This window comes from Salmo salar, chromosome 22, assembly GCF_965601325.2.
Source record: "Salmo salar chromosome 22, fSalSal1, whole genome shotgun sequence".
NCBI classification, from domain to species: Eukaryota; Metazoa; Chordata; class Actinopteri; order Salmoniformes; family Salmonidae; genus Salmo; species Salmo salar.
In genome coordinates, this window is record NC_138312.1 from 8,893,393 (window position 1) to 8,919,490 (window position 26,098).

General features: G+C 44.0%; 1 protein-coding gene across 3 annotated transcripts in view; it reads right to left on the reverse strand.

Annotated features, from left to right (window-relative positions):
• Positions 1 to 2,567: 2,567 nt before the first annotated feature.
• Positions 2,568 to 26,098, reverse strand: part of LOC106582694 (rho guanine nucleotide exchange factor 3) — a 130,882-nt gene continuing 107,351 nt past the window's right edge. For all 3 annotated transcript variants that reach the window (XM_014166000.3, XM_014166002.3, XM_014166001.3), the window contains 8 exons: positions 23,132 to 23,308; positions 14,616 to 14,678; positions 13,743 to 13,839; positions 13,491 to 13,567; positions 7,194 to 7,451; positions 6,926 to 7,096; positions 5,323 to 5,509; positions 2,568 to 5,119 (listed from right to left, as the gene is read on the reverse strand). In XM_014166000.3, coding sequence (XP_014021475.2) covers positions 4,749 to 5,119; positions 5,323 to 5,509; positions 6,926 to 7,096; positions 7,194 to 7,451; positions 13,491 to 13,567; positions 13,743 to 13,839; positions 14,616 to 14,678; positions 23,132 to 23,308 — 1,401 coding nt within the window. In that variant the 3' untranslated portion in view covers positions 2,568 to 4,748. The remainder of the gene's footprint in view (positions 5,120 to 5,322; positions 5,510 to 6,925; positions 7,097 to 7,193; positions 7,452 to 13,490; positions 13,568 to 13,742; positions 13,840 to 14,615; positions 14,679 to 23,131; positions 23,309 to 26,098) is intronic.

The window sequence follows — 26,098 nt, forward strand, 5'->3', positions numbered from 1 at the left end:
TGCCTTGCGGAGGGAATAACAACAGAGTTTGTATTCGGCCATATTCCCAGTCAACCTTCCATGGTTAAATGCGGTGGTTCGCGCTTTCAGTTTTGCGCAAATGCCGCCATCTATCCACGGTTTCCGGTTTGGGTAGGTTTTCTCACTCACTCACCGAGTCAGCGTATAAATCAATGTTAATCTCTGAGGCTGCCCGGAACATTTCCCAGTCCGCGTGATCAAAACAATCTTGAAGCGTGGATTCAGATTGGTTAGACCAGCATTGAATGGCTCTAGTCAACAGTAAATCCTGTGAGTTTCTGCCTATAGGCGCTATGATGAAACTGGCTCTCATGAGGACCGCCATAGAAAAGGAAGACCCAGAGTTACCTCTGCTGCAGAGGATAAGTTCGAGTTACCAGCCTCAGAAATTGCAGTCCAAATAAATGCTTCAGAGTTCAAGTAACAGACACATATCAACATCAACTGTTCAGAGGAGACTGCGTGAATCAGGCCTTTCATGGTCGAATTGCAAAGAAACCACTAGTAAAGGACACCAATAAGAAGAGACTTGCTTGGGCCAAGAAACACGAGCAATGGACATTAGACCGGTGGAAATCTTTAATTTGGTCTGATGAGTCCAAATTTGAGATTTTTTTTGTTCTAACCGCCGTGTCTTTGTGAGACGCAAAGTAGGTGAACTCCGCATGTGTGGTTCCCGCCGTGAAGCATGGAGGAGGAGGTGTTATGGTGTGGGGGTGCTTTGCTGGTGACGCTGTCTGTGATTTATTTACAATTCAAGGCACACTTAACCAGCATGGCTACCACAGCATTCTGCAGCGATGCGTCATCCCATCTGGTTTGCTCTTAGTTGGACTATCATTTTTTTTCCAACAGGACAATTACCCAAAACACACCTCTCAGGCTGTGTAAGGGCTATTTACCAAGGAGAGTGATAGAGTGTTGCATCAGATGACCTGGACTCCACAATCACCCGACCTCAACTCAATTGAGATGGTTTGGGATGAGTTGGACCGCAGGGTGAAGGAAAAGCAGCCAACAAGTGCTCAGCATATGTGGGAACAAAACTGTTGGAAAAGCATTCCTCATGAAGCTGGTTGAGATAATGCCAAGAGTGTGCAAAGTTGTCATGGTGTGCAAAGGGTGGCTACTTTGAAGAATCTCAAATATATTTAGATTTGTTTAACACTTTTTTGGTTACTACATGATTCCATATGTGTTATTTTATAGTTTGTCTTCACTTTTATTCTACAATGTAGAAAATAGTACAAATAAATTAAAACCCTTAAATGAGTAGGTGTCTACATTTGTGACTTGTACTGTATGTAAATTGAATCTAAGTTTAAAAAAATATATAAAAATAGCAAAAAATTCAATTTTTTTTTTTTTTGCTTTGTCATTATGGGATATTGTGTGTAGATTGAGGGGGGGTGACAATTTAAATACATTTTAGAATAAGGCTGTAACGTAACAAAATGTGGGAAAAGTCTAGGAGTTTTAGTGACTGGGTTATTGATACACCATCCAAAGTGTAATTAATAACTTTTTTTACCCTTCTACCAATAGGTGCCCAGTTTAGCAAAATATTGCAAAACCTCCCTGGTCTTTGTGGTTGTGAGGGGTATAGAGATAAGGTAGTCATTCAAAAATCATGTTAACTATTATTGCACACAGAGTGAGTCCATGCATCTTAAGTGAGTTAATCAAATTGTTATTCCTTAACTTATTTTGGCTTGCCCTAACAAAGGGGTTGAATACTTAACTCAAGTCATTTCAGCTTTTCATTATGTATTAATTGAAATATTTTGAAAAACAATTTCACTTTAATATTATAGGGTATTGCATGTAGGCCAGTGACCAATCTAAATGTAATACCTTTTGAAATTCAGGCTGTAACACAAAATGTGGTAAAAGTCAAGGGTTGTGAATACTTAAGGCACTGTAGCTCTATCACAACAGACCACAATACAAGTGACAAATATGACTTGGTCCAGTCTTTTCATGTCCATCTTTCTCAGTCAGTTCATATAGCCATCATCTTACAATGTCAAGTATCTACAGTGGTGAGAGAAAGTTTGAACCCTTTCGAATTTTTTGTATTATGGGACCAAATACTTTAATTGCTGATTACTCTTGAGGTTCATACTTTTTCTGACAAATCCATTGAATGTTGGATCAGTTTCCTCAACAACAAAAAAAGCACAATTATTTTTGTTATATCAAGTTCACTTTATTATTAGGACTTTTGAGGATTTTCTGCATAAATTTGACCTAAAGGGTTCAAACTCACCCCTGTATTTTCCTTTCAATTCCATTTATCTGAGGGCTTGGCTTACAGTACATAGCCTACAACAACATGCAGTAGCTCGTTCTGAAACCCTTCTTTTTTCCGGTCTTGTTCGTTAGGCCCCTCCCATTCCAATACCTCCCTGTGCAACCTTCTCACATCCAGTCTCCAACATGAACCAAATAAAAGCATATAGAACTAATTCATAGTGGAAAAATAAACTACAAATAGACATCCTAAATCATAGATTAATACATTTTCTTTAGAAAACAAACAATAATACTGTTTTGGGATATTTATTTTAGTGTTTACTTGGTCAAACCGATTCCTTTTAAATGCGTGAATTTCTATACAAATGAGAGCGCACATGAGGCCCCACAAGTAAACTTTCACAAGGTCAGAATTACCTGACACACACGCAGTTTTGGCAACAATTTAGTAGTTAGTCGGTTCAACACAGAGCACCCAGTGACAGAGGACTGGTCAGAGTATAAATACATAAGTGACTACTTCTTTTAAACAATAAAGGTCTCTGCTTCGCGTTTTACAGGAGCGACCAGTGAGTGACTTTGTGGGTGATAAACGTGACCATTAAACACACCAACAGTAATTAATTCAATACTGGCTTTAATCCAAAACGTATCTTTAAGACATTGACTCTTAACATCACAGAAAATCCTGCTTCCTCCAGGATGGGTTCTTTACTTGCTGTAAAATAAGTTTCCCACTTCTTGCAGAATTTAGTAGAGATAGACGTGGTCAAACTGCCCAACTATGGAATCTGTTCAGGTCTTTCTACATAATTTGGAAATTCGTGTAGTAATTTAATGTTGCGCTTACTCAGACTAATTTACTTTAGAGGAGATTTAAATAAACACAATCGATTATGAAATGAATCAAACCCCACTAACAGCTCTCCCCTCTGAGTGACATGCGTTTATACTAGGTTACATAACCAAGAGGCCATACGGGGAGGGGAAATCTCTCTACTTTAGCATCTGTTCTAGAATTGCCAGTTCTTGACTTATGGAACACCATAGATTTCAATTCTGGCCAAGATGTGGGAAGATTCTGTCGTGAACACCTTTAACCTCTTTTACAGCGTTGTGGTAACCTGTCCTTAACGAACCACCCTGCAACCCCATGCCAAGTACTACAATAATAACATCATATTGATTGTTTTTGAAAACATTCTGCTGGTCATTTTGACTGGGTATTGCAAACACTGTTCTCTAGATTCTTACATCCACACACACACAACACACAATATAAAACGCAACATGCAAGAATTAACGATTTTACTGAGTTACAGTACATAAGGAAATCCGCCAATTGAAATATTCATTAGGCCCTAATCTATGGATGTCACATGACTGGGCATAGGCCCACCCACTGTGGAGCCAGGCCCAGCCAATCAGAACAGGTTTTTCCCCCACAAATGGTGTTTATTACAGACACAAATATTCCTCAGTTTCATCAGCAGGCCTGGTGGCTTGTCTCAGATGATCCCGCAGGTGAAGAAGCCTGATATGGAGGTCCTGGGCTGGCGTGGTTGCACATGGTCTGCGGTTGTGAGGCCGGTTGGACGTACTGCCAAATTTTCTAAAACATTGGAGGCGGCTTATGGTAGAGATATTGACATTTAATTAGCTGGCAACAGCTCTGGTGGACATTCCCTGCAGTCAGCATGCCAATTGCACACTCCCTCAACTTGTGACAATGTGTTGTCTGACAAAACGGCAAGTTTTAGAGTGGCCTTTTATTGTCCCCAGCACAAGGTGCACCTGTGTAATGATCATGCTGTTTAATCAGCTTCTTGATATGCCACACCTATCAGGTGGATGGATTGTCTTTGCAAAGAAGAAATGCTCACTAACAGGGATGTGAACACATATCTGCACAAAAGTTGAGAGAAATAAGCTTTTTGTGCGTATGGAACATTAAATGTTGCATTTATATTTTTAGTTCAACACAAAGAGAATATCAGTGTATTCTCTTAGCTCTGGGAGGCCACAGTAGTACTGCAGTGGGATAACGTGTGATGGCAGTGTCTCTAGAGGCCCAGAGTCTGACCAGGAGAAGAAAAAAAAAAACAACAGTCCTGAGGTCCCTGTCATGTCTGCCTTCTCTCCTCTCCAGGTAGACATCCATAGTAGACCTGACAGTCACAGCTAAGTTACATGGTTGTCACTGCTACAGACTACACCACAGCCTCATAGAAGGATGCCCAAGAGAGAGAATGAGAGTTTTTTTTGTCCAAGTTCAGCAACAAAGAAAACTAACAAATGAAAAAATGGGTAGAATAAAAAAGTGCTCCAATGTCCACAGTGTTTTTCTTCCCTCCTGTATATAGGGAGCATTGCCATGTTGCCACCAATACTGCCAAGGTTTAGCCTCTAGCCTCTCTAACCCAGAGAGGCCATGACACCCCAAAGGTCACACTTCTGATGGCCTGCTACTACTAGAGTCTGTTTGGTCCATCAGGGCAGCCTGTGGGGGAGGCCAACGCCTCGCTTGTGTCCATGTCCATGCTACAGCCTGGAGAGTCTACAGACGAGTCACTGTCGCAATGGTCCATGCTTTTTGGCTGGGGGGCCAGTGGTCCTGAGAGGGGAGGTGTTGTAGGGCTCAGAGGGCTGAGTAGGCTTGGAGGGGGCTCTGGGTCACTGCTACTGGTTTCCACCCCCACTACCCCCATGACCGACTCAGCAGCTCCTTTGGCCTGTCGAATGCAGTTGAGCCACTGCTGTTTGTTGAAGGCATCGCTGGCTTGGAAGGAGTGGGAGTGGAACTGGCTACTGCTATGAAACGACACTCTGAAGAAGTTCTTGGCTGAGGAGAGGAGAGACGAGGTTAGACGGGGGAAATTCGATACAAGCAGATTGCAAGTTAATGACCACAGCATTAATAGACCAGGGGGTGCCAAGTGCCAGTCATCAGCGGCAACAGTCCTTATCCGCTAGTGATAAACCAAAGAAATCCTAGAATTCATATAAAAAATGTTCTAGATGTAATTCTATGGAGTAAACACTCACTCCTCTCGTTGTTGCTGAAGGCTCCTCTGATGGAGCCTCCCAGGCGTATCACCCCGTCCTGCAGGTCCTCCCACTGCAGCTCTCTGACGGGGATGGGCTGGCGGTACAGCTGGTAGTACAGCTGCTCGTTGTGGGTGATGGCTCTAGTGATGACCAGCACGTCCTGGAACAGGAACACGTGCAGCTTCTGGAGAACGAGGAGAGGAAGGTGTTAGGGTATAATGTTTTTGCCTAATTTAAAACATATATTCATCAAGGTTTCTCATCGAGGTAGGAAGTTAACCCAGAACTAAGATCTTGCGTAATTTGTCAGATGCTCATTTACGTAGTAGTCTGTCCACAAGAGATTAAGGGAGCCTTGGAGGCAGCAGTAAGCGATCCCAAAATAAAATGCAACGCATCATAATACAAAACAATTAAGAACGGCATTGGAGATAATGTAATTGGACCAAACAGGGACAGATGCATGCATTTCAGCAGCAGATCAAGCTAGTTTTTAATATATCAACTGTTCTATACTCCTCAGACTAGAAAATAGTTAACACCAGTGTGGAAGGTATTTTTTACTTTAAATACACTCCAGTTGCTATGCTGTATGTCATACACAAGTCTCAGAGATACAGTCAGGTCCAAAATTATTGGCGCCCTTGATAAAGATAAGCAAAAAGACTAAAAACGGCCTTTTTTTAAAATGATTTACTTATTATTTTGTCACATACACCGGATAGGTGCAGTGAAATGTGTTGTTTTACAGAGTCAGCCATAGTTGTAAGGCACCCCTGGAGCAAATTAGGGTTAAGTGCCTTGCTCAAGAGCACATCAACAGATTTTTCACCTTGACAGCTCGGGTATTCCAACCAGCAACCTTTGGGATGCTGGCGCTACGCTCTAACCGCTAGGCTACCTGCCACCCTCTGAGCTTGGAGAACACATTGGGAGGGATCTTAGACCATTCCTCCATACAGAATCTTTCCAGATCCTTAATGTCCATCATCTGCACTTATGGACTGCCCTGCATTTAAAATGGATTTCAAATAGTATTTGAACCCAGGTCAGGACGCCTCCCCTCTACTCGGTTGTTATCGCAGTAGGAAAGATGACCCCAGCGAGGGCCGAGAGGTGAACCTACTCTCTCAGAGCTGACTCATAACCTCCAGTAGACAGATTGATATGTGGTGAGAGAGGTGCTTCAGGGGTCATGGTCAAAGGGTTTGCTCGTACCATCACGGGTCTGTGTGGATTTAGAGGCTCTTCATATATCTAAATGGCAGTAAGGTAAATCTATTAGAGGAAGACACTGCCACCTCTCTTAAAAAACACCTCACCATTGACCTTACTTATGTCAGAGGACATAGCTAGCAGTGGCGTGTCAGTAAGCATTTTCATTTACTGTCAGTGGATGTTACAGTGCAGTGTTATAGTACTGTTTCTGCTTTTTGTGAGTGACACTGAAAAGTAAATGGACAGAGGCACTCACAGCGTGCATGTTATTATTCGGGCAAATGTCCATCCTTGCAAATGTCCATCCTATCCTTTTGTATCCCTCCCTACCTTATCCCACTCCTAAGTATTGTGTTATTATGATTGACAGAGCACTACTCACAGCACCCCTGTTGTTCTTCAGTTCCCCGTGGCAGCTGAGGATGCGGGAGCTGTCAATGAGCAGGTCTCTCTGGCTGCCCTCTAGGTAGAGGAGACGCTCCTTGTAGAAACGACACTCTGACTCGCCCGTCTGGGTGTTGATCTCTGCCACGATGCTCTGGATCATGTTGATCTAGAGAGAGAGAGGGGGGGGGGGGGGGGGGGGTGTGAGTGAGAATTTGTGATTTATGTGTGTGTTTGCGAATATGTGGGTCTCCTCCTCTACTCACTGCCTCATCCAGGTGTTGGCGGTCCGGATGGTCGTTAGGCGTGTGTTTGAGGATCTCCCTGAGCAGCAGGGGGTATTTGACCAGCCGGCTCCTGGGTATATCCAGGAAGTTCCACAGGTCCAGCTTCCTGCTGAAGGGCGACTCCAGGCAGCGCTGCAGGAAGTCGTGCACCCGGTGGTCCTGCTTCTTATGGTCCAGCAGAGCCTTGGCTGCCACCTGATTACTGCAGTATGAGTTGTAGGAGTCTAGACAGGGAAGCTGGAGGGAGAGAGAGAGAGAGGAGGAGGTAGATCGAGGAAGAGGTCAGTAATGGTGTTTCTGCTTCAGATAAGTGCACACTTGCAAAGTATCTCTTATTTAGTGTGCAAATGTTTCAGATGTTAGGCCTCCATACGTTCCTGGTCTAGTTCTGTGTAGCATTTCCATGTGACCAACGACTCCCAAGTCTTTATATATTGAGAAGAATACAAGAATGGAGTACCAGTGTGCTAGAGTTTTTGTCAAAACTGCTCTTCCATATACCTGGACTACATCACTTTGAAAGCTTTAGGAATGTACTGTAACTGGGCATGTGCAGCCAGAGCACAGAAGATGAACAGAAGTACAGAGAGAGGGGGGGGCTAAGTGAGTGGGTGTGGGGATGAAATATCTTGCCTACTACATTCTGTGTACTACTCATACCATTTCGAACATACGGTTTAGTAAACATGTATGCAGTAAGCAACCATTCGTTAATTTTGTTAGCACCTCCCCTTATCTGAAGGGGTGGCAGGTAGCCTAGCGGTTACAGGCGAGCCAGCAGCCGGAGTTGCCAGTTCGATTCCCAGGTCCGACGGGGAAGGCACTAACACACCACCCCCCATTCCCAATCAGCCAGTTCTGAGAACAAGGACATTAGGGAGGGGGAGCAGGCCATCCCGCCGCCACTAAACTGTACAGCGTATTTAATACTACCTACAGTAGGTGAAGTATGTCCAGAGCCCAACTCTGGAGGCAGGCAGGAATGTACAGTCAAAACAATCACTCAACTAATACTGAACACACTCATACAAAGCTAGGGGGAGAGGCCTGATGAGAACGATAACATAGGCCCTGACATCGATCACGCTCTTTCAAGTAAATAAATCAGATAAGCTTTCTTGGTATCATCTATTATCGAGCCAAGAGTTTGACCAGGATAGGCTATTTCCCTATTAATCTTTCCTTGATTCCTCGAATAATCTCTCCACCTCCTTTTTAAAACTGCTTTGGAGTAGGGAAGGACGTTGGACCTCCTCTAATACAGTCAGAGGCAAGAAGAAATCTAAAATAGTACTTATATATTTTTGGTGCTTCATTCTGTGCAGTGTATTGGGAGGTGATGTCGATGGAAGAGGGGGTTGATGGGTGCATGTTCACATTCGTACATCCACATGACTAACCCCAAGGCAGCATTAGCCTCACAACCCTTTTTCATAGGAACACCACTAACAATCACCTCGTTCTTCGTGGAGAAAAAAAAAAAAAGGTTTAGGATGATCATTTAATCTTTGAAGGTCATTTTCATGGTGGATTGATCTGAAGTTCTAGCATGAGGAAATATAGGACAGAGAACTTGCTTTGTTTCACTTTTCATTGTTTAAAAGTGACCAATAGATGATCTGGGTAACTTTAACCTCCCCACGTCTACCTTTGACTCATTCCTCTCTGCCGCCTTCTTTCCACTCCTCTCCTCTTTTGACCTCACCCTCTCACCTCCCCCCCTACTCACAAGGCAGGCAATACGCTTGACCTCATCTTTACTAGATGCTGTTCTTCCACTAATCTCATTGCAACTCCCCTCCAAGTCTCCGACCACTACCTTTGTATCCTTTTCCCTCTCGCTCTCATCCAACACTTCTCACTCTGCCCCTACTCGGATGGTATTGCGCCGTCGCAACCTTCGCTCCCTCTCTCTCCCGCTACTCTCTCCTCTTCCATCCTATCATCTCTTCCCTCTGCTCAAACCCATCTCCTGATTCTGCCTCCTCAACCCTCCTCTCCTGCATCCTTTGACTCTCTATGTCCCCTATCCTCCAGGCCGGTACGGTCCTCCCCTCCTGCTCTGTGGCTCGACGACTCATTGCTCACAGAACAGGGCTCCGGGCAGCCGAGCGGAAATGGAGGAAAACTCGCCTCCCTGCGGACCTGGCATCCTTTCACTCCCTCCTCTCTACATTTTCCTCTTCCGTCTCTGCTGCTAAAGCCACTTTTCTACCACTTCTACCACTCTAAATTCCAAGCATCTGCCTCTAACCCTAGGAAGCTCTTTGCCACCTTCTCCTCCCTCCTGAATCCCCCCCCCCCCCCCCTCTCTGCGGATGACTTTGACCTTCTTTTCAAAATGGTTGACGACGACATCCGATCCTCGTTTGCTAAGTCAAACGACACCGCTGGTCCTGCTCACACTGCCCTACCCTGTGCTTTGACCTCTTTCTCCACTCTCTCTCCAGATGAAATCTCGCGTCTTGTGACGGCCGGCCGCCCAACAACCTGCCCGCTTGACCCTATCCCCTCCTCTCTTCTCCAGACCATTTCCGGAGACCTTCTCCCTTACCTCACCTCGCTCATCAACTCATCCTTGACCGCTGGCTACGTCCCTTCCGTCTTCAAGAGAGCGAGAGTTGCACCCCTTCTGAAAAAAAACTACTCGATCCCTCCGATGTCAACAACTACAGACCAGTATCCCTTCTTTCTTTTCTCTCCAAAACTCTTGAACGTGCCGTCCTTGGCCAGCTCTCCTGCTATCTCTCTCAGAATGACCTTCTTGATCCAAATCAGTCAGGTTTCAAGACTGGTCATTCAACTGAGACTGCTCTTCTCTGTGTCACGGAGGCTGTCCGCACTGCTAAAGCTAACTCTCTCTCATCCTTCTAGACCCATCTGCTGCCTTTGACACTGTGAACCATCAGATCCTCCTCTCCACCCTCTCTGAGTTGGGCATCTCCGGCGCGGCCCACGCTTGGATTGCGTCCTACCTGACAGGTCGCTCCTACCAGGTGGCGTGGCAAGAATCTGTCTCCGCACCACGTGCTCTCACCACTGGTGTTCCCCAGGGCTCTGTTCTAGGCCCTCTCCTATTCTCGCTATACACCAAGTCACTTGGCTCTGTCATATCCTCACATGGTCTCTCCTATCATTGCTATGCAGACGACACACAATTAATCTTCTCCTTTCCCCCTTCTGATAACCAGGTGGCGAATCGCATCTCTGCATGTCTGGCAGACATATCAGTGTGGATGACGGATCACCACCTCAAGCTGAACCTCGGCAAGACGGAGCTGCTCTTCCTCCCGGGGAAGGACTGCCCGTTCCATGATCTCGCCATCACGGTTGACAACTCCATTGTGTCCTCCTCCCAGAGTGCTAAGAACCTTGGCGTGATCCTGGACAACACCCTGTCGTTCTCCACTAACATCAAGGCGGTGACCCGATCCTGTAGGTTCATGCTCTACAACATTCGCAGAGTACGACCCTGCCTCACACAGGAAGCGGCGCAGGTCCTAATCCAGGCACTTGTCATCTCCCGTCTGGATTACTGCAACTCGCTGTTGGCTGGGCTCCCTGCCTGTGCCATTAAACCCCTACAACTCATCCAGAACACCGCAGCCCGTCTGGTGTTCAACCTTCCCAAGTTCTCTCACGTCACCCCACTCCTCCGCTCTCTCCACTGGCTTCCAGTTGAAGCTCGCATCCGCTACAAGACCATGGTGCTTGCCTACGGAGCTGTGAGGGGAATGGCACCTCCGTACCTTCAGGCTCTGATCAGGCCCTACACCCAAACAAGGGCACTGCATTCATCCACCTCTGGCCTGCTCGCCTCCCTACCTCTGAGGAAGCACAGTTCCCGCTCAGCCCAGTCAAAAACTGTTCGCTGCTCTGGCACCCCTATGGTGGAACAAGCTCCCTCACGACGCCAGGACAGCAGCGTCAATCACCACCTTCCGGAGACACCTGAAACCCCACCTCTTTAAGGAATACCTAGGATAGGATAAAGTAATCCTTCTAACCCCCCTTAAAAGATTTTGATGCACTATTGTAAAGTGGTTGTTCCACTGGATATCATAAGGTGAATGCACCAATTTGTAAGTCGCTCTGGATAAGAGCGTCTGCTAAATGACTTAAATGTAAATGTAATGATTTGGAGATTAAGTGGAATTGGGAAATCTTTACTCTATTACGCAACCACATTGACATCTTTCCGTGGTGGAGCAGAGTTCAGAGGAGAAGGGCAAGTAAACCCCTGAGAAGCAGGGGAGGCTCTCCGCATCCTTGTCAGGCATACATTGTTCCCCATAACTACCTAGTGTAAACAGGAAGTAGTGATGAGGGGAAGGAGGGATGGAGAGGAGCCACTCAGCATCCCTACACTAAGAGCCTTGGACACACTAACACACTTCACAGCACTGCAGAACTAACCTGATTCCAGCTCTTTGCTAAGGTGTCCAGCTAAAGTGTCACTGCACACATTCTGAGGAAGTTATCATGACATGTTACCTAAGAGCCTTTAACCTCCCCACAGGGTAACCAAACTCCACACCAGTAGGAGATTTCTCTGGGTGTTGCAACAACGGCTACTGTGGGTGTGTGAACCCCAGATGTCAACTGACCGAGCTTGGAGTGCACACCCTATACAGAGCTCTGATCTCTCTCACACACACACACACACACACACACACACACACACACACACACACACACACACACACACACACACACACACACACACACACACACACACACACACACACACACACACACACACACACACAGAGGGATTGTTGGTAGTTGAAAAAGTACACTGGGCCAAAAGGTCAATAAGACACAGGATGACTCTGTTTTCATAAGCTAGCTATGCTACGAAAAACAAACATCTCAGGCTGCCTCATGAACTAGCCGTTTTGGGGGTTCTCAATGGCTGAATCCATCCCCAGAAAAGTCTTGAGTAAATTGATGCTGTTGAAGTGAAGTGACACAAAACCACTTATTTTGGCAGTGATGCAAGGACAAATCTAGCTCCCTCTCTCCCCACAGGCAAGTTCAGTTTACTGTTTTTGATTTGCCACCAAAACACCACCCATTAACTATTTCCACATTTTGTTCTGTTAGTCTGTATTTAAAATGGACTACATTTTGATTTTTTTTGCCACTGGCCTTCACACAATACCCCATAACGTCAAAGTGGAATTATATTTTTAGAATTCTTTACAAATGAAAAGCTGTAACGTCTTGAGTCAATAAGTATTAAACCCCTTTGTTATGGCAAGCCTAATTAAGTTCAGCAGTAAAAATGTGCTAAAACAAGTCACATGATAAGTTGCATGGATGCAATAATGAGTACCACTTCTCATATTTTCAAGCATGGTGATGGCTGCATAATGTTATGGGTATGCTTATCATTGGCAAGGACTAGACATGGAACACTGGTACCTTTAATAATGTTTACATACTGTTTTACCCATTTCATATGTAAACTGAATAAAAATATAAACGCAACATGTAAAGTGGCCATCCCTGTAGCTCAGTTGGTAGAGCATGGTGTTTGCAACGCCAGGGTTGTGGGTTCGATTCCCACGGGGGGCCAGTACAGGGAGAGAAAAAAAAAAGGAAGAAATGTATGCATTCACTACTGTAAGTCGCTCTGGATAAGAGCGTCTGCTAAATGACTAAAATGTAAAATGTGTTGGTCCCATTTGTCATCAACCGAAATAAAAGATCCCATCCATTTTCCATAAGCACAAAACGAATCTCTGAAATTGTGTGCACAAATTTGTTTACATCCCTGTTAAGGAGCATTTATCCTTTTCCAAGATAATCCATCCACCAGACAAGTGTGGCATATCAACAAGCTGATTAAACAGCATGTTTATGACACAGGTGCACCTTGTGTTGGGGACAATAAATGGCCACTCTAAAATGTGCAGTTGTGTCACACAACACTATGCCACAGATTCCTCAAGTTTTGAGGGAGCGTGCAATTGGCATGCTGACTGCAGGAATGTCCACCAGAGCTTTGCCAGAGAATTTAATGTTTATTTCTCTACCATAACCTACCTCCAACATTGTTTTAGAAAATTTGTCAGTATGTCTAACTTGTTTACTGTTAGATAGTCCCACCTCGGGCATGTGTAGTGTGAACATACAACTGTCTGATTGCAAAGTATAATCAGCATTGAAAACTGTTATATAAATCAAGTTGATCCATCAGTTTTTCCTGTTTAGGTCACATGGTGAGGAAAACCCTCATCCCCTACATATGATCATAACGGATGGTCTTACCCAGTCCACTAGGATGTGTCCCACATGTTCTGTGGAGCCGTCTGGTTTCCTGGCCTCTCGCAGTCGACTCAGCAGATCTGAATAGTGAGTAGAAGGAGCGGTCTCAACCTCTGCCTAACGGCTCATTTGGGTGTTTATGTGTGTGTGTGTGTGTATATGACCGCGTGTTGACTTCTGTGTGTGTGAGCAACTGTGTTTCTTTGCAATTCCCCTATCTTGTGGTTCTGTCCTTTTGTAAGCGTTCATTCTCACCTTCATGCAGCGGAATGAGAGATTCCAGGGTTCCGAAGATCTGGTTGAGCTCATGTTCTGTCATGATGGACAGTTTCAGCATTGGGTCATGGTACGCCTACAGGTACAGAGAAAGGAGAACGTTAAGTTAGAACAGTAACAATGCAACCCAACACTATTTTTCTCACTTGTTACATTAAAACAAGTTTTAGAAGCATTAAAACGTGAATCAAGTGTGAGCCCTGAAGATGGATAAACCGTTGGTGTTTTTCAAAATGTAGACATCCATGTCATAAGTTACGCATAAACAAGTGTTTGATAAGCTACTTGATCATAGCTCAGACGTAATATAAAACAACACGTCCAATATTAGTGGAAAAAAACTTTTGTCCCCTTGACAAAACAGCACTAAAGAAAAGGCAACGGACGTCAAATGGGGCGGCAGGTAGCCTAGTGGTTAGAGCATTGGACTAGTAACCGAAAGGTTGCAAGATCAAATCCCCGAGCTGACAAGGTAAAAATCTGTCGTTCTGCCCCTGAACAAGGCAGTTAACCCACTGTTCCTAGGCTGTCATTGAAAATAAGAATTTGTTCTTAACTAACTTGCCTAGTTAAATAAATGTTTAATAAAATGGGACATCTCCATCAGATTCAAAATATATTTTCGCAACAGTATTAGACTTAAAAATAGACTAAACATCTGTTGGCATATTGTTGTACATCTACTGTAATGGTCAAAAACACACACACACACACACTCCACAGGGGTCTCAAGTGTGTGATTGTCAGCGCGCAGGGGAAACTGGAGCCTGGCTGATCAGCAGGGTAGAATAACTCAGCTGTGACACGCTCAACGAAAAGGGAAATTATCTTTATTGGAAAAGCAGATTGTACCTTCTTGGCCAGCTTCAAATCCTCAACGAGATCCTTCTCCCCTCGAGAAAGCTCAAAGATCGCCTGCAAAACACAAAGAGGAAGACAGAAGATAACGAGAGAACGGTGAAACAAGGGTCTCCACGTAGACAAACATCTGTGAGAAACAACAATTCATGCATCACCTTCAAAGATAAAAAAAATAAAAAATGCAATCTTTTTCTAGAAAAAGGAGTCAATATGAAATATGCGTTTCACAACAGTGACAGACTAATCTAAAGCGCTCAACGCGTCACCTCTCTAAAGCCACAAGACTTCGCCACCAGACTTCTGTTGTGCGCACACAGAAGAAAACACAGGACCCCACTGACCCCTGAATACATCCTAGTGAACAGATGGATTATTTTCAACAAAAAACACCCTATTCCATTTCCACTGTCCTTTGATGTCTACTCTGCGTGGCCTGGGAGGTGGAGTCCCAGTTTGTGTGGAGGGCATGTTTTTTCAGACAGGCCTAACTAATTTGAACTGTGAAAACGGTGGAGTTATATAGCATTTGATCCTGTAGTCTAGACTCTCCCCTCTGACTATGCTCTGCCCTGGTAGAGTGGTGAACCAGATGGAGAATCAATGGAGCCCCTCCACCCACTCCTGCTGCTCCTCTTTACAGTAACTGTCCAGTGAAAACAGAATACTAACTTTTAAAAGTGAGGTTAACTCATACCCAAATAATCTTGTTGACTCACCCTATACTCGTATGTGGCCAAAGCATAAATTGGAGAGAACACACACAAAAACACAAAACTTGTATCTCAAACAGACAGTTTAAAAATTGCTTGCCATTACCTCAGAGGATGATTTTGGTATTTTATTAGGATCCCCATTAGCGGTTGCAAAAGCAGCAGCTATTGTTCCTGGGGTCCACCCAAAACATGACATAATACAGAACATTAATAGACAAGAACAGCTCAAGGACAGAACTACATTAATAAAAATAAAAAAAATAAAAATAAAAAATCTACAAAAAAAGGCACACGTAGCCTACGTATCAATAGAAACAAAATATCTAGGTCAAATAGGGGATAGGCGCTGTGCCGTGAGGTGTTGCTTTATCTGTTTTTGAAACCAGGTTTGCTGTCCATTTGAGCAATTTGAGATGGAATGGAGTTCCATGCAATAATGGCTCTATATACAGTGGGGAGAACAAGTATTTGATAACCTGCAAAATCGGCAGTGTTTCCTACTTACAAAGCATGTAGAGGTCTGTAATTTTTATCATAGGTACACTTCAACTGTGAGAGACGGAATCTAAAACAAAAATCCAGAAAATCACATTGTATGATTAAGTAATTAATTTGCATTTTATTGCATGACATAAGTATTTAATCACCTACCAACCAGTAAGAATTCCAGCTCTCACAGACCTGTTAGTTTTTCTTTAAGAAGCCCTCCTGTTCTACACTCATTACCTGTATTAACTGCACCGGTTTGAACTCGTTTCCTGTATAAAAGACACCTGTCCACACACTCAATCAAACAGACTCCAACCTCTCCACAATGGCCAAGACCAGAGAGCTGTGTAAGGACATCATGGATAAAATTGTAGACCTGCACAAGGCTGGGATGGGCTACAGGACAATAGGCAAGCAGCTTGGTGAGAAGGCAACAACTGTTGGTGCAATTATTCGAAAATGGAAGAAGTTCAAGATGACAGTCAATGACCCTCGGTCTGAGGCTCCATGCAAGATCTCACCTCGTGGGGCATCAATGATCATGAGGAAGGTGAGGGATCAGCCCAGAACTACACAGCAAGACCTGGTCAATGACCTGAAGAAAGCTGGGACCACAGTCTCAAAGAAAACCATTAGTAACACACTACGCCGTCATGGATTAAAATCCTGCAGCGCACGCAAGGTCCCCCTGCTCAAGCCAGCGCATGTCCAGGCCTGTCTGAAGTTTGCCAATGACCATCTGGATGATCCAGAGGAGGAATGGGAGAAGGTCATGTGGTCTGATGAGACAAAAATAGAGCTTTTTGGTCTAAACTCCACTCGCCGTGTTTGGAGGAAGAAGGATGAGTACAACCCCCAAGAACACCATCCCAACCGTGAAGCATGGAGGTGGAAACATCATTCTTTGGGGATGCTTTTCTGCAAAGGGGACAGGACGACTGCACCGTATTGAGGGGAGGATGGATGGGGCCATGTATCGCGAGATCTTGGCCAACAACCTCCTTCCCTCAGTAAGAGCATTGAAGATGGGTCGTGGCTGGGTCTTCCAGCATGACAACGACCCAAAACACACAGCCAGGGCAACTAAGGAGTGGCTCCGTAAGAAGCATCTCAAGGTCCTGGAGTGGCCTAGCCAGTCTCCAGACCTGAACCCAATAGAAAATCTTTGGAGGGAGCTGAAAGTCCGTATTGCCCAGCGACAGCCCCGAAACCTGAAGGATCTGGAGAAGGTCTGTATGGAGGAGTGGGCCAAAATCCCTGCTGCAGTGTGTGCAAACCTGGTCAAGAACTACAGGAAACGTATGATCTCTGTAATTGCAAACAAAGGTTTCTGTACCAAATATTAAGTTCTGCTTTTCTGATGTATCAAATACTTATGTCATGCAATAAAATGCATGCCCCATAAGCATTTCTGTCTCTTCTATAGATGTTATATCCTTGTATTGCTACTGCTGTATCATCAAATTAATTATTTAAGTGAGAGTCTCAGAAATGGCTAAAATACAGTTGCATGAAAAAGAATGAACCCTTTGGAATTACCTGTATTTCTACATAAATTTGTCAATTTGATCTGATCTTCCTCAAAGTCACAACAATAGACACAGTGTGCTTAAACAAATAACACCCCAATGATTGTATTTCTCTTGTCTATATTGAATACATAATTTAAACATTCACAGTGTAGGTTGGAAAAAGTATATGAACCCCTTGGCTAATGACCTCTCCAAAAGCTAATTGGAGTCAGGACTCAGCTAACCTGGCGTCCAACCAATGAGACAAGATTGGAGATGTTGGTTAGAGCTGCCCTGCAATATAAAAAACACTCACAAAATCTGAGTTTGGTATTCACATGAAGCATTGCCTGATGTGAAACATGCCTCGAACAAAAGACATCTCAGAAGACCTAAGATTAAGAATAGTTGACTTTCATAAAGCTGGAAAGGGTTACAAAAGGATCTCTAAAAGCCTTGACGTTCATCAGTCCACGGTAAGACAAATTGTCTATAAATTGATAAAGTTCAGCACTGTTGCTACTCTCCCTAGGAGTGGCCGTCCTGCAAAGATGACTGCAAGAGCACAGCGCAGAATGCTCAATGAGGTTAAGAAGAATCCTAGAGTGTCAGCTAAAGACTTACAGAAATCTCTGGAACATGCTAACATCTCTGTTGACGAGTCTACGATACGTAAAACACTAAACAAGAATGGTGTTCATGGGAGTACACCACGGAAGAAGCCACTGCTGTCTAAAAAAAATCCATTACTGCACGTCTGAAGTTCACAAAAGAGCACCTGGATGTTCTACAGCGCTACTGGCAAAATATTCTGTGGACAGATGAAACTAAAGTTGTGGTGTTTGGAAGGAACACACAAGAGCAAACAAAGAGATACTATTTGATTAATATATATTTGTGTGTGTGCGTGCGCTGCTGGGTTGAAGCTACGAACCCATAGGCTTGGCTTTCTCATCCCTTCCAGGCTTCTGGAAGCGAGGGTGGACAATGAGCCTGTCATAGTGGATGTAAGCAATGTCCCCACGCGCAGTGGTAGCTTTCATGGCTGGGATCAGTTCTTTCCTCTTCTGGCCCACAGCTTCAGGATAGTCCTTGTTGTGGAAGATATACATTCCTCTTCAGACATACGGAAGTGGATGGCTGCAAATGTTCTACTTTTAAACTCAGACAAAACAGAGATGCTTGTTCTAGGTCCCAAGAAACAAAAGAGATCTCCTTTTAAATCTGACAATTAATCTTGATGGTTGTACAGTCGTCTCAAATAAAACTGAAGGACCTCGGCGTTACTCTGGACCCTGATCTCTCTTTTGAAGAACATATCAAGACTGTTTCAAGGGCAGCTTTTTTCCCCTCTACGTAACATTGCAAAAATCAAAAAACTTAATGTCCACAATTGATGCAGAAAAATTAATTCATGCTTTTGTTACTTCTAGGTTGGACTACTGCAATTCTCTACTTTCCGGCTACCCGGATAAAGCACTAAATAAACTTCAGTTAGTGCTAAATACGGCTGCTAGAATCCTGACTAGAACCAAAACATTTGATCATATTACTCCAGTGTTAGCCTCCCTACACTGGCTTCCTGTTAAGGCAAGGGCTGATCAAGGTTTTACTGCTAACCTACAAAGCATTACATGGGCTTGCTCCTACCCATCTTTCCGATTTGGTCCTGCCGTACATACCTACACGTACGCTACGGTCACAAGACGCAGGCCTCCTAATTGTCCCTAGAATTTCTAAGCAAACAGCTGAAGGCAGGGCTTTCTCCTATAGAGCTCCATTTTTATGGAATAGTCTGCCTACCCATGTGAGAGATGCAGACTTGGTCTCAACCTTTAAGTCTTTACTGAAGACTCATCTTTTCAGTGGGTCCTATGATTGAGTGTAGTCTGGCCCAGGAGTGTGAAGGTGAACAGAAAGGCTCTGGAGCAACGAACCGCCCTTGCTGTCTCTGCCTGGCCGGTTCCCCTCTCTCCACTGGGATTCTCTGCGTCTAACCCTATTACAGGGGCTGAGTCACTGGCTTATTGGTGTTCTTCCATGCCGTCCCTAGGAGGGGTGCGTCACTTGAGTGGGTTGAGTCACTGACGTGGTCTTCCTGTCTGGGTTGGCGCCCCCCTTGGGTTGTGCCGTGGCGGAGATCTTTGTGGGCTATAGTCGGCTTTGTCTCAGGATGGTAAGTTGGTGGTTGAAGATATCCCTCTAGTGGTGTGGGGGCTGTGCTTTGGCAAAGTGGGTGGGGTTATAGCCTTCCTGTTTGGCCCTGTCCGGGGGTATCGTCGGATGGGGCCACAGTGTCTCCTGACCCCTCCTGTCTCAGCCTCCAGTATTTATGCTGCAGTAGTTTGTGTCAGGGGGCTAGGGTCAGTCTGTGTGTGTATATATATATATATATATATATATATATATATATATATATATCTCTTATCCGGTGTCCTCTCTCAGAGGACCTGAGCCCTAGGACCATGCCTCAGGACTACCTGACATGATGACTCCTTGCTGTCCCCAGTCCACCTGGCCGTGCTGCTGCTCCAGTTTCAATTGTTCTGCCTGCGGATTTGGAACCCTGACCTGTTCACCGGACGTGTTACCTGTCCCAGACCTGCTGTTTTCAACTCTCTAGAGACAGCAGGATTGGTAGAGTTACTCTCAATGATCAGCTATGAAAAGATTTACTCTTGAGGTGCTGACGTGTTACACCCTCGACAACTGTGAATATTATTATTTGACCATGCTGGTCATTTATGAACATCTTGGCCATGTGCTGTTATGATCTCCACCCGGCACAGCCAGAAGAGGACTGGCCACCCATCATAGCCTGGTTTCTTCCTAGGTTTTGGCCTTTCTAGGGAGTTTTTCCTAGCCACCGTGCTTCTACACCTGCATTGCTTCCTGTTTGGGGTTTTAGGCTGGGTTTCTGTACATCACTTTGTACAGCACTTCTCACATATCAGCTGATGTAAGAAGGGCTATATAAATACATTTGATTTGATCTTAAGTTCTTGGCTCTTTCCAGAACAGCTACCTTGTCCTTGAACCTCAGGAACTTGACCACTATCGGCCTGGGCCTGTCACCTGGGCCGGTGGTGATTTTTCCAGTCCTGTGGGCGCATTCCACCTCAATCTTTTGGTGGTCAATCTTCAATTTCTCAGAGAATTTCCCTCACTTTGTCCTGTTTTTCAGGTCCTGGATCTCTCTAGTCAGGTCATCTATTATTTGAATCGTCAAAACACTGTCGATTCTGCTTGTAGAACAATTGTTATTAGTTTAAAAGATCCTTCAACTGTGATAGAGACCCCACTGTCCTCAACAGTACTCCCGCTGGCTTTGGTCTTTGTCACGGTAGCAGGCAACGTAGGTTACGCGGTTACCCCTCGCAGTTAGAGACAGGGCAGGTCACAGGGAAGATTGAACACAACAAAAAAACAGCAGGGATTTAGACAGCCACAAACCCGGGACAATCCACGGTCCCAGCCACAATGGCTAACCGTGTCGCGGGCTGCTTTCAAGCCCTCAAGAAACCCCACTAGCTTGATAGGCAGCTAGCTAACATTTCAGACAGGCTGAAATGTCAGCCTGTTTTGGTAGGATGGAGTTTTGGCCTGCCTGGTGACATCACTAGGCAGAACATTTGTTCCAAACTTTCAGCCAATAACAACTAGTTTTCAGTTTTCCCTTCTCAGATCACTCCCAGACAATCCTAGCAAAATTCTTGCTCAAGAAATTGCTCTTTGCTAAGAACCTATTTTTGACCACTTTACACTCGTGGGAATTGGCCTATTTAGATAGTCTACATTTCAATGGAGCCCTGAATCCAAAACATTACGCTGTTGATTTTATGTGCATTTTAGATTTACTGTACTTTGCCGTATTTGTTGATAACGAAATCTGAAAATGTGGGGTAGGTGCAACATAAGACAAACAAAATGACAAGGGTTTGAGTGAGAGGACTAACTGGTGTCTCCCAAGTGGCCACACACACACACACACCTCTCCAAAATGTACACAGTTCCGAAGCAATTTCAATGCACTTTTATGACTCAAAGAATAGTCTTCAACTATAAAAGGTAATTTTTTGAGCTCTCCTAGCAAGCACACTTGTACACAATTACTGTTGTTTACGCAATCCAAAAACAGACCAATATAAATCACAATCTGGGTCAGTTGGGCATGATTTGAAAGCTTGCTCTATTGCCAACATGACTAGCTAAATTATAAAATATGATCTTACAGTGTTAGGCTATCACAAGGCAATTCAGAGAAACAGATGGTAACTTTGGTGCGCATAGAAAGGAGTCATCAGTGCCTTCAGTTGCATGTGCCAAGGAAAATGTTCTTCACAAATAAAAATAATAATAGGCTCATTCTGTTCGGAACAACCCAGGGTATGACGACATGTAATCTTGCAACTGTACATCAGACATAGTGATCATAAATGGTGACAATGATGATTTGGATACGGGAAGCGCACATGTTTTTCGCTAGCTTGTACGACATCAAATCGGTATTTATTATAATCCTCAAAGTCTCATCTTTCAAAATAAAATGTTCTTAAATTTACAGCATTTCCCTCTGACATTTTTTTGTTGCAAAAGTTGCCCAGTTACCGGGAGGGATGGGGTCAACTTCTTGTTGCATGCGGTGCTCAAATTCAGTACGTTTGCCAGTCAAAACCCATGCAGCGCTTGGAAGTGCAGGGCCAGACCTCTGACGTCATGTATAGCATGTTACTGTACAGCCACTATAATCCAATGTACACGGCTATTAATGCCCAAATCTGCCATTTTCGACCCGTACCAGTGTAAAGGGCTACTTGAAAGCAGAGTAAGATACTTAATTGTTACCCAGAAATGATTTGATATCAAGATAAAAACGGCTGCACTAGACCTTTAACTAAATGCATTATACCAGTAGCCAGGGCCAGCCCTGGCCTTTTGGGGGCCCTAAGTGAGATTTGCGTGCAATGCAATTTGTTTTGTTTTAAAATGTTAATTTCCGGTAATTCTACACATTTTGCTATGGGACGGAGAGAAAATGTTGCCATTTTAAAGCAAATTTTCTACAATTCTACACATATTGCCATGACTTATGCCATGTTAATATGATATCAATGGGGGCCCCCTCGAGGTCATTGCCCCTGGTCACATGTCCTGATTGATTGCCCAGACGGTATTCAGACATCATTACTACAAGTTTAGATAGCTGGCAAAAAAATCATTAGCTTAGAGTGACTTACATAATGAGAAAAACTACTGATTAAAATGTCACCTTGTGTATACTACCATTCTAACTCTCAACAGTAAGTTGAGAGACTGACTGAGTTCCTAAAAATATATATTTAAATTGTTTTGGGGTCGGGTTTTTGGAAATTGATCCATGGGCCTATAAAAAGCCGCCAGTTGCCCATCCCTGGACTAGGATCTAGGGATTTTCTCTCTCTGGTTTTGGATTTTACTATGGGCCCTCAATCTAAGGTCTCCATGCATTCTAGGAGACGCACATCCTTGCAATAGCCATGCTATTCTAAATGTTTATGACATGGCCTCCATTTTAATGTCAGTTGAAGTCAAAGCCAGACAAACCTTCCAGCCAAAACTATGCAATAAACTATACAGGTGCATATACAAGTCTGACAGTATTTCTATTCCTCTGATAGTAACTGTGTACTCCTTTTGTAACCCTGATAGTCTCGTCCATAAGCCGGCTCTCTGGAGACAAGGTTACCCTAGTGTTAGTAGCAGTGCTCTTACATAGTAACCTCCCGTACTACCCCTGTTGAAAAGCTTTCCTCACCTCTTGGCGATTGATCTCCTTGGACGACAGCATTTGGTGTCCAAGTCGCACGTCAAAGGTCTCGCTCCACAGCTTGCTGTCACGCCGCTTGGTGTTGGCAGGCGGGGCCGGCCGCGTCCATGGTCTGGGAGGCATGACCGACTCTGTCCGACTCTCACTGCGGAAGCTGATGGAACGCTGCGGAATAGAGAGAGAGAGACACACAGGAAGGTGAGTGGTCCTGTGTGAGTGAAGAGTATGAAAAGACAAATATTAGAAAAATTGTCCTTCATAGGATACCACCAACTAGGAAGGATATAAAAAAGACCATACCAACACATTTGTTCTCATATGCCACTTACCTTGTGTCTGATATCTGTATGTTACTGTACTATTGTCTAGATTATCCTTTCTGTAATGCTATTCTATTCAAACACTGTGTGACGATAGTGAGGTCAGAATAATCCAGAACACAACACATTACAGCAGACATCATACACAGGTCAGATGAGGGCTGGCGTACTTAGTGGATGATGGTCTGGGAAAGTGATTGATTTGGACTTAGAACATAACAGATAAGCTGGCTATGGCTGGGCCTTCTAGGTCGGCCAATCACGCCATTCATGTTTTTGTAGACACGTGGTATAATTTCAATTGCATTGACTCAAATGGCTGTCTTTTAGTCATTATGAGATAAGACATTAATACATACTGTGCCTTCACAAAGTATTCATACCCCTTGACTTATTCCACATTGTTATGTTACAGCCTAAGTTCATTTCTTTCCCTCTCACCCATCCACACAAATACACTGTAATTAAAGTGAACAAAGTGTTTTTAGAACGTTTTGCAAATGTACAAATTAAATACCTCATTTACAGTATTCACGTCAATACATGTTACAATCACATTTGGCAGTGATTACAGCTGAGAGTCTTTCTGGAAAAGTCTCAAGTCTCTCGCTTTGCCCACCTGGATTGTACAATATTTGCACATTCTTCGAAAAATTATTCAAGCTCTGTCAAGTTGATCATTGCTAGACAGCCATTTAAGTATTGCCATAGATTTTCAAGACGATTTAAGTCAAAACTGTAACTAGGCCACTCAGGAATAGTCAAAGTTGTCTTGGTAAGCAACTCCAGTGTATATTTAGCCTTGCATTTTAGCTTATTGTGTTGCTCAAAAGGTGAATTTGTCTCCCAGTATCTGTTGGAAAGCAGACAACCAGGTTTTCGCCTGTGCTTAGCTCTATTCCGTTTCTTTTTATTCTAAAATACTCCCTAGTGCCATAACATGATGCACCCATCACTATGCTTGAAAATATGAAGAGTGGTACTCAGTTGTGTTTACCCCAAACACAACGCTTTGTATTCAGGACATAAAGTTAATTTCTTTACCACATTATGTGCAGTTTTACTTTAATTCCTTATTGCAAACAGGATGCATGTTTTTGAATATTTGTATTCAGTACAGGCTTCCTTTTCACTTTGTCATTTAGGATAGTATTGTGGAGTCCATCCTCAGTTCTCCTATCACAGCCATTAAACGCCAACTGTTTTAAAAGTCACCATTCGCCTCATGGTGAAATCCCTGAGCGGTTTCCTTCCTCTCTGGCAACTGAGTTAGGAAGGACGCCTGTATCGTTGTAGTGACGGGGTCTATTGCTACACCATCCAAAGTGTAATTAATAACTCCACCATGCTTGAAGGGATATTCAATGTATGCTTTTTATTTTAACCCATCTACCAAGAGCGGCCCTTTGCGAGGCATTGGAAAACCTCCCTGGTTTTTGTGGTTGAATCTGTGTTGGAAATTCACTGCTCAACTGAGGTAGCTTACAGATAGAACTATGTGATTGGTACAGAGATGAGAATTTTTTTAATGACTATGTTAAAAACTATTATTGCATACAGAGTGAGTCCATGCAACTTACAGTACATTCGGAAATTATTCAGACCCCTTTACTTTGTTACGTTACAGCCTTATTCTAAAACGCATTAAATTAATTGTTTTCCTTATCAATCTACACACAATACCTCAATGACAAAGTGAACAGGTTGACATTTTTGATAATTTGTTAAAAAAAAAACAGAAATAACTTATTTACATAAGTATTCAGACCCTTTTGTTATGAGACTTGAAATTGCGCTCACTCAGGTGCATCCTGTTTCCATTGATCATCCTTGAGATGTTTCTACAACTTGATTGGAGTCCACCTGTGGAAAATTCTATTGATTGGACATGATTTGGAAAGGCACCTGTCTATGTAAAAGGTCCCACAGTCGACAGTGCATGTCAGCGCAAAAACCAAGCCATTAGGTCGAAGGAATTTTTTGTAGAGCTCCGAGACAGGATTGTGTCAAGGCACAGATCTGGGGGAGGGTACCAAAAAAATGTCTGCAGCATTGAAGGTCCCCAAGAACACAGTAGCCTTCATCATTCTTAAATGGAAGAAGTTTGGAACCACCAAGACTCTTACTAGAGCTGGCTGCATGGCCAAACTGAGCAATCGGTGGAGAAGGGCCTTGGTCAGGGAGGTGACCAAGAACCCGATGGTCACTCTGACAGAGTTCCACTGTGGAGATGGGAGAACCTTCCAGAAGGACTCCACCAATCAGGCCTTTATGGTAGTGGGCAGACGAAAGCCACTCCTCAGTAAAAGGCACATGACAGCCCACTTGGAGTTCACCAAAAGGCACCTAAAAAGGACTTGGACCATGAGAAACAAGACTCTCTGGTCTGATGAAACCAAGATTGAACCCTTTGGCCTGAATGCCAAGCATCACGTGTGGAGGAAACTGGGCACCATCCCTACGGTGAAGCATGGTGGTGACAGCATCATGCTGTGGGGATGTTTTTCAGAGGCAGGGACTGGGAGACTAGTCAGGATCAAGGGAAAGATGAACAGAGCAAAGTACAGAGAGATCCTTGATGAAAACCTGCTCCAGAACGCTCAAGACCTCAGAATGGGGTGAAGGTTCACCTTCG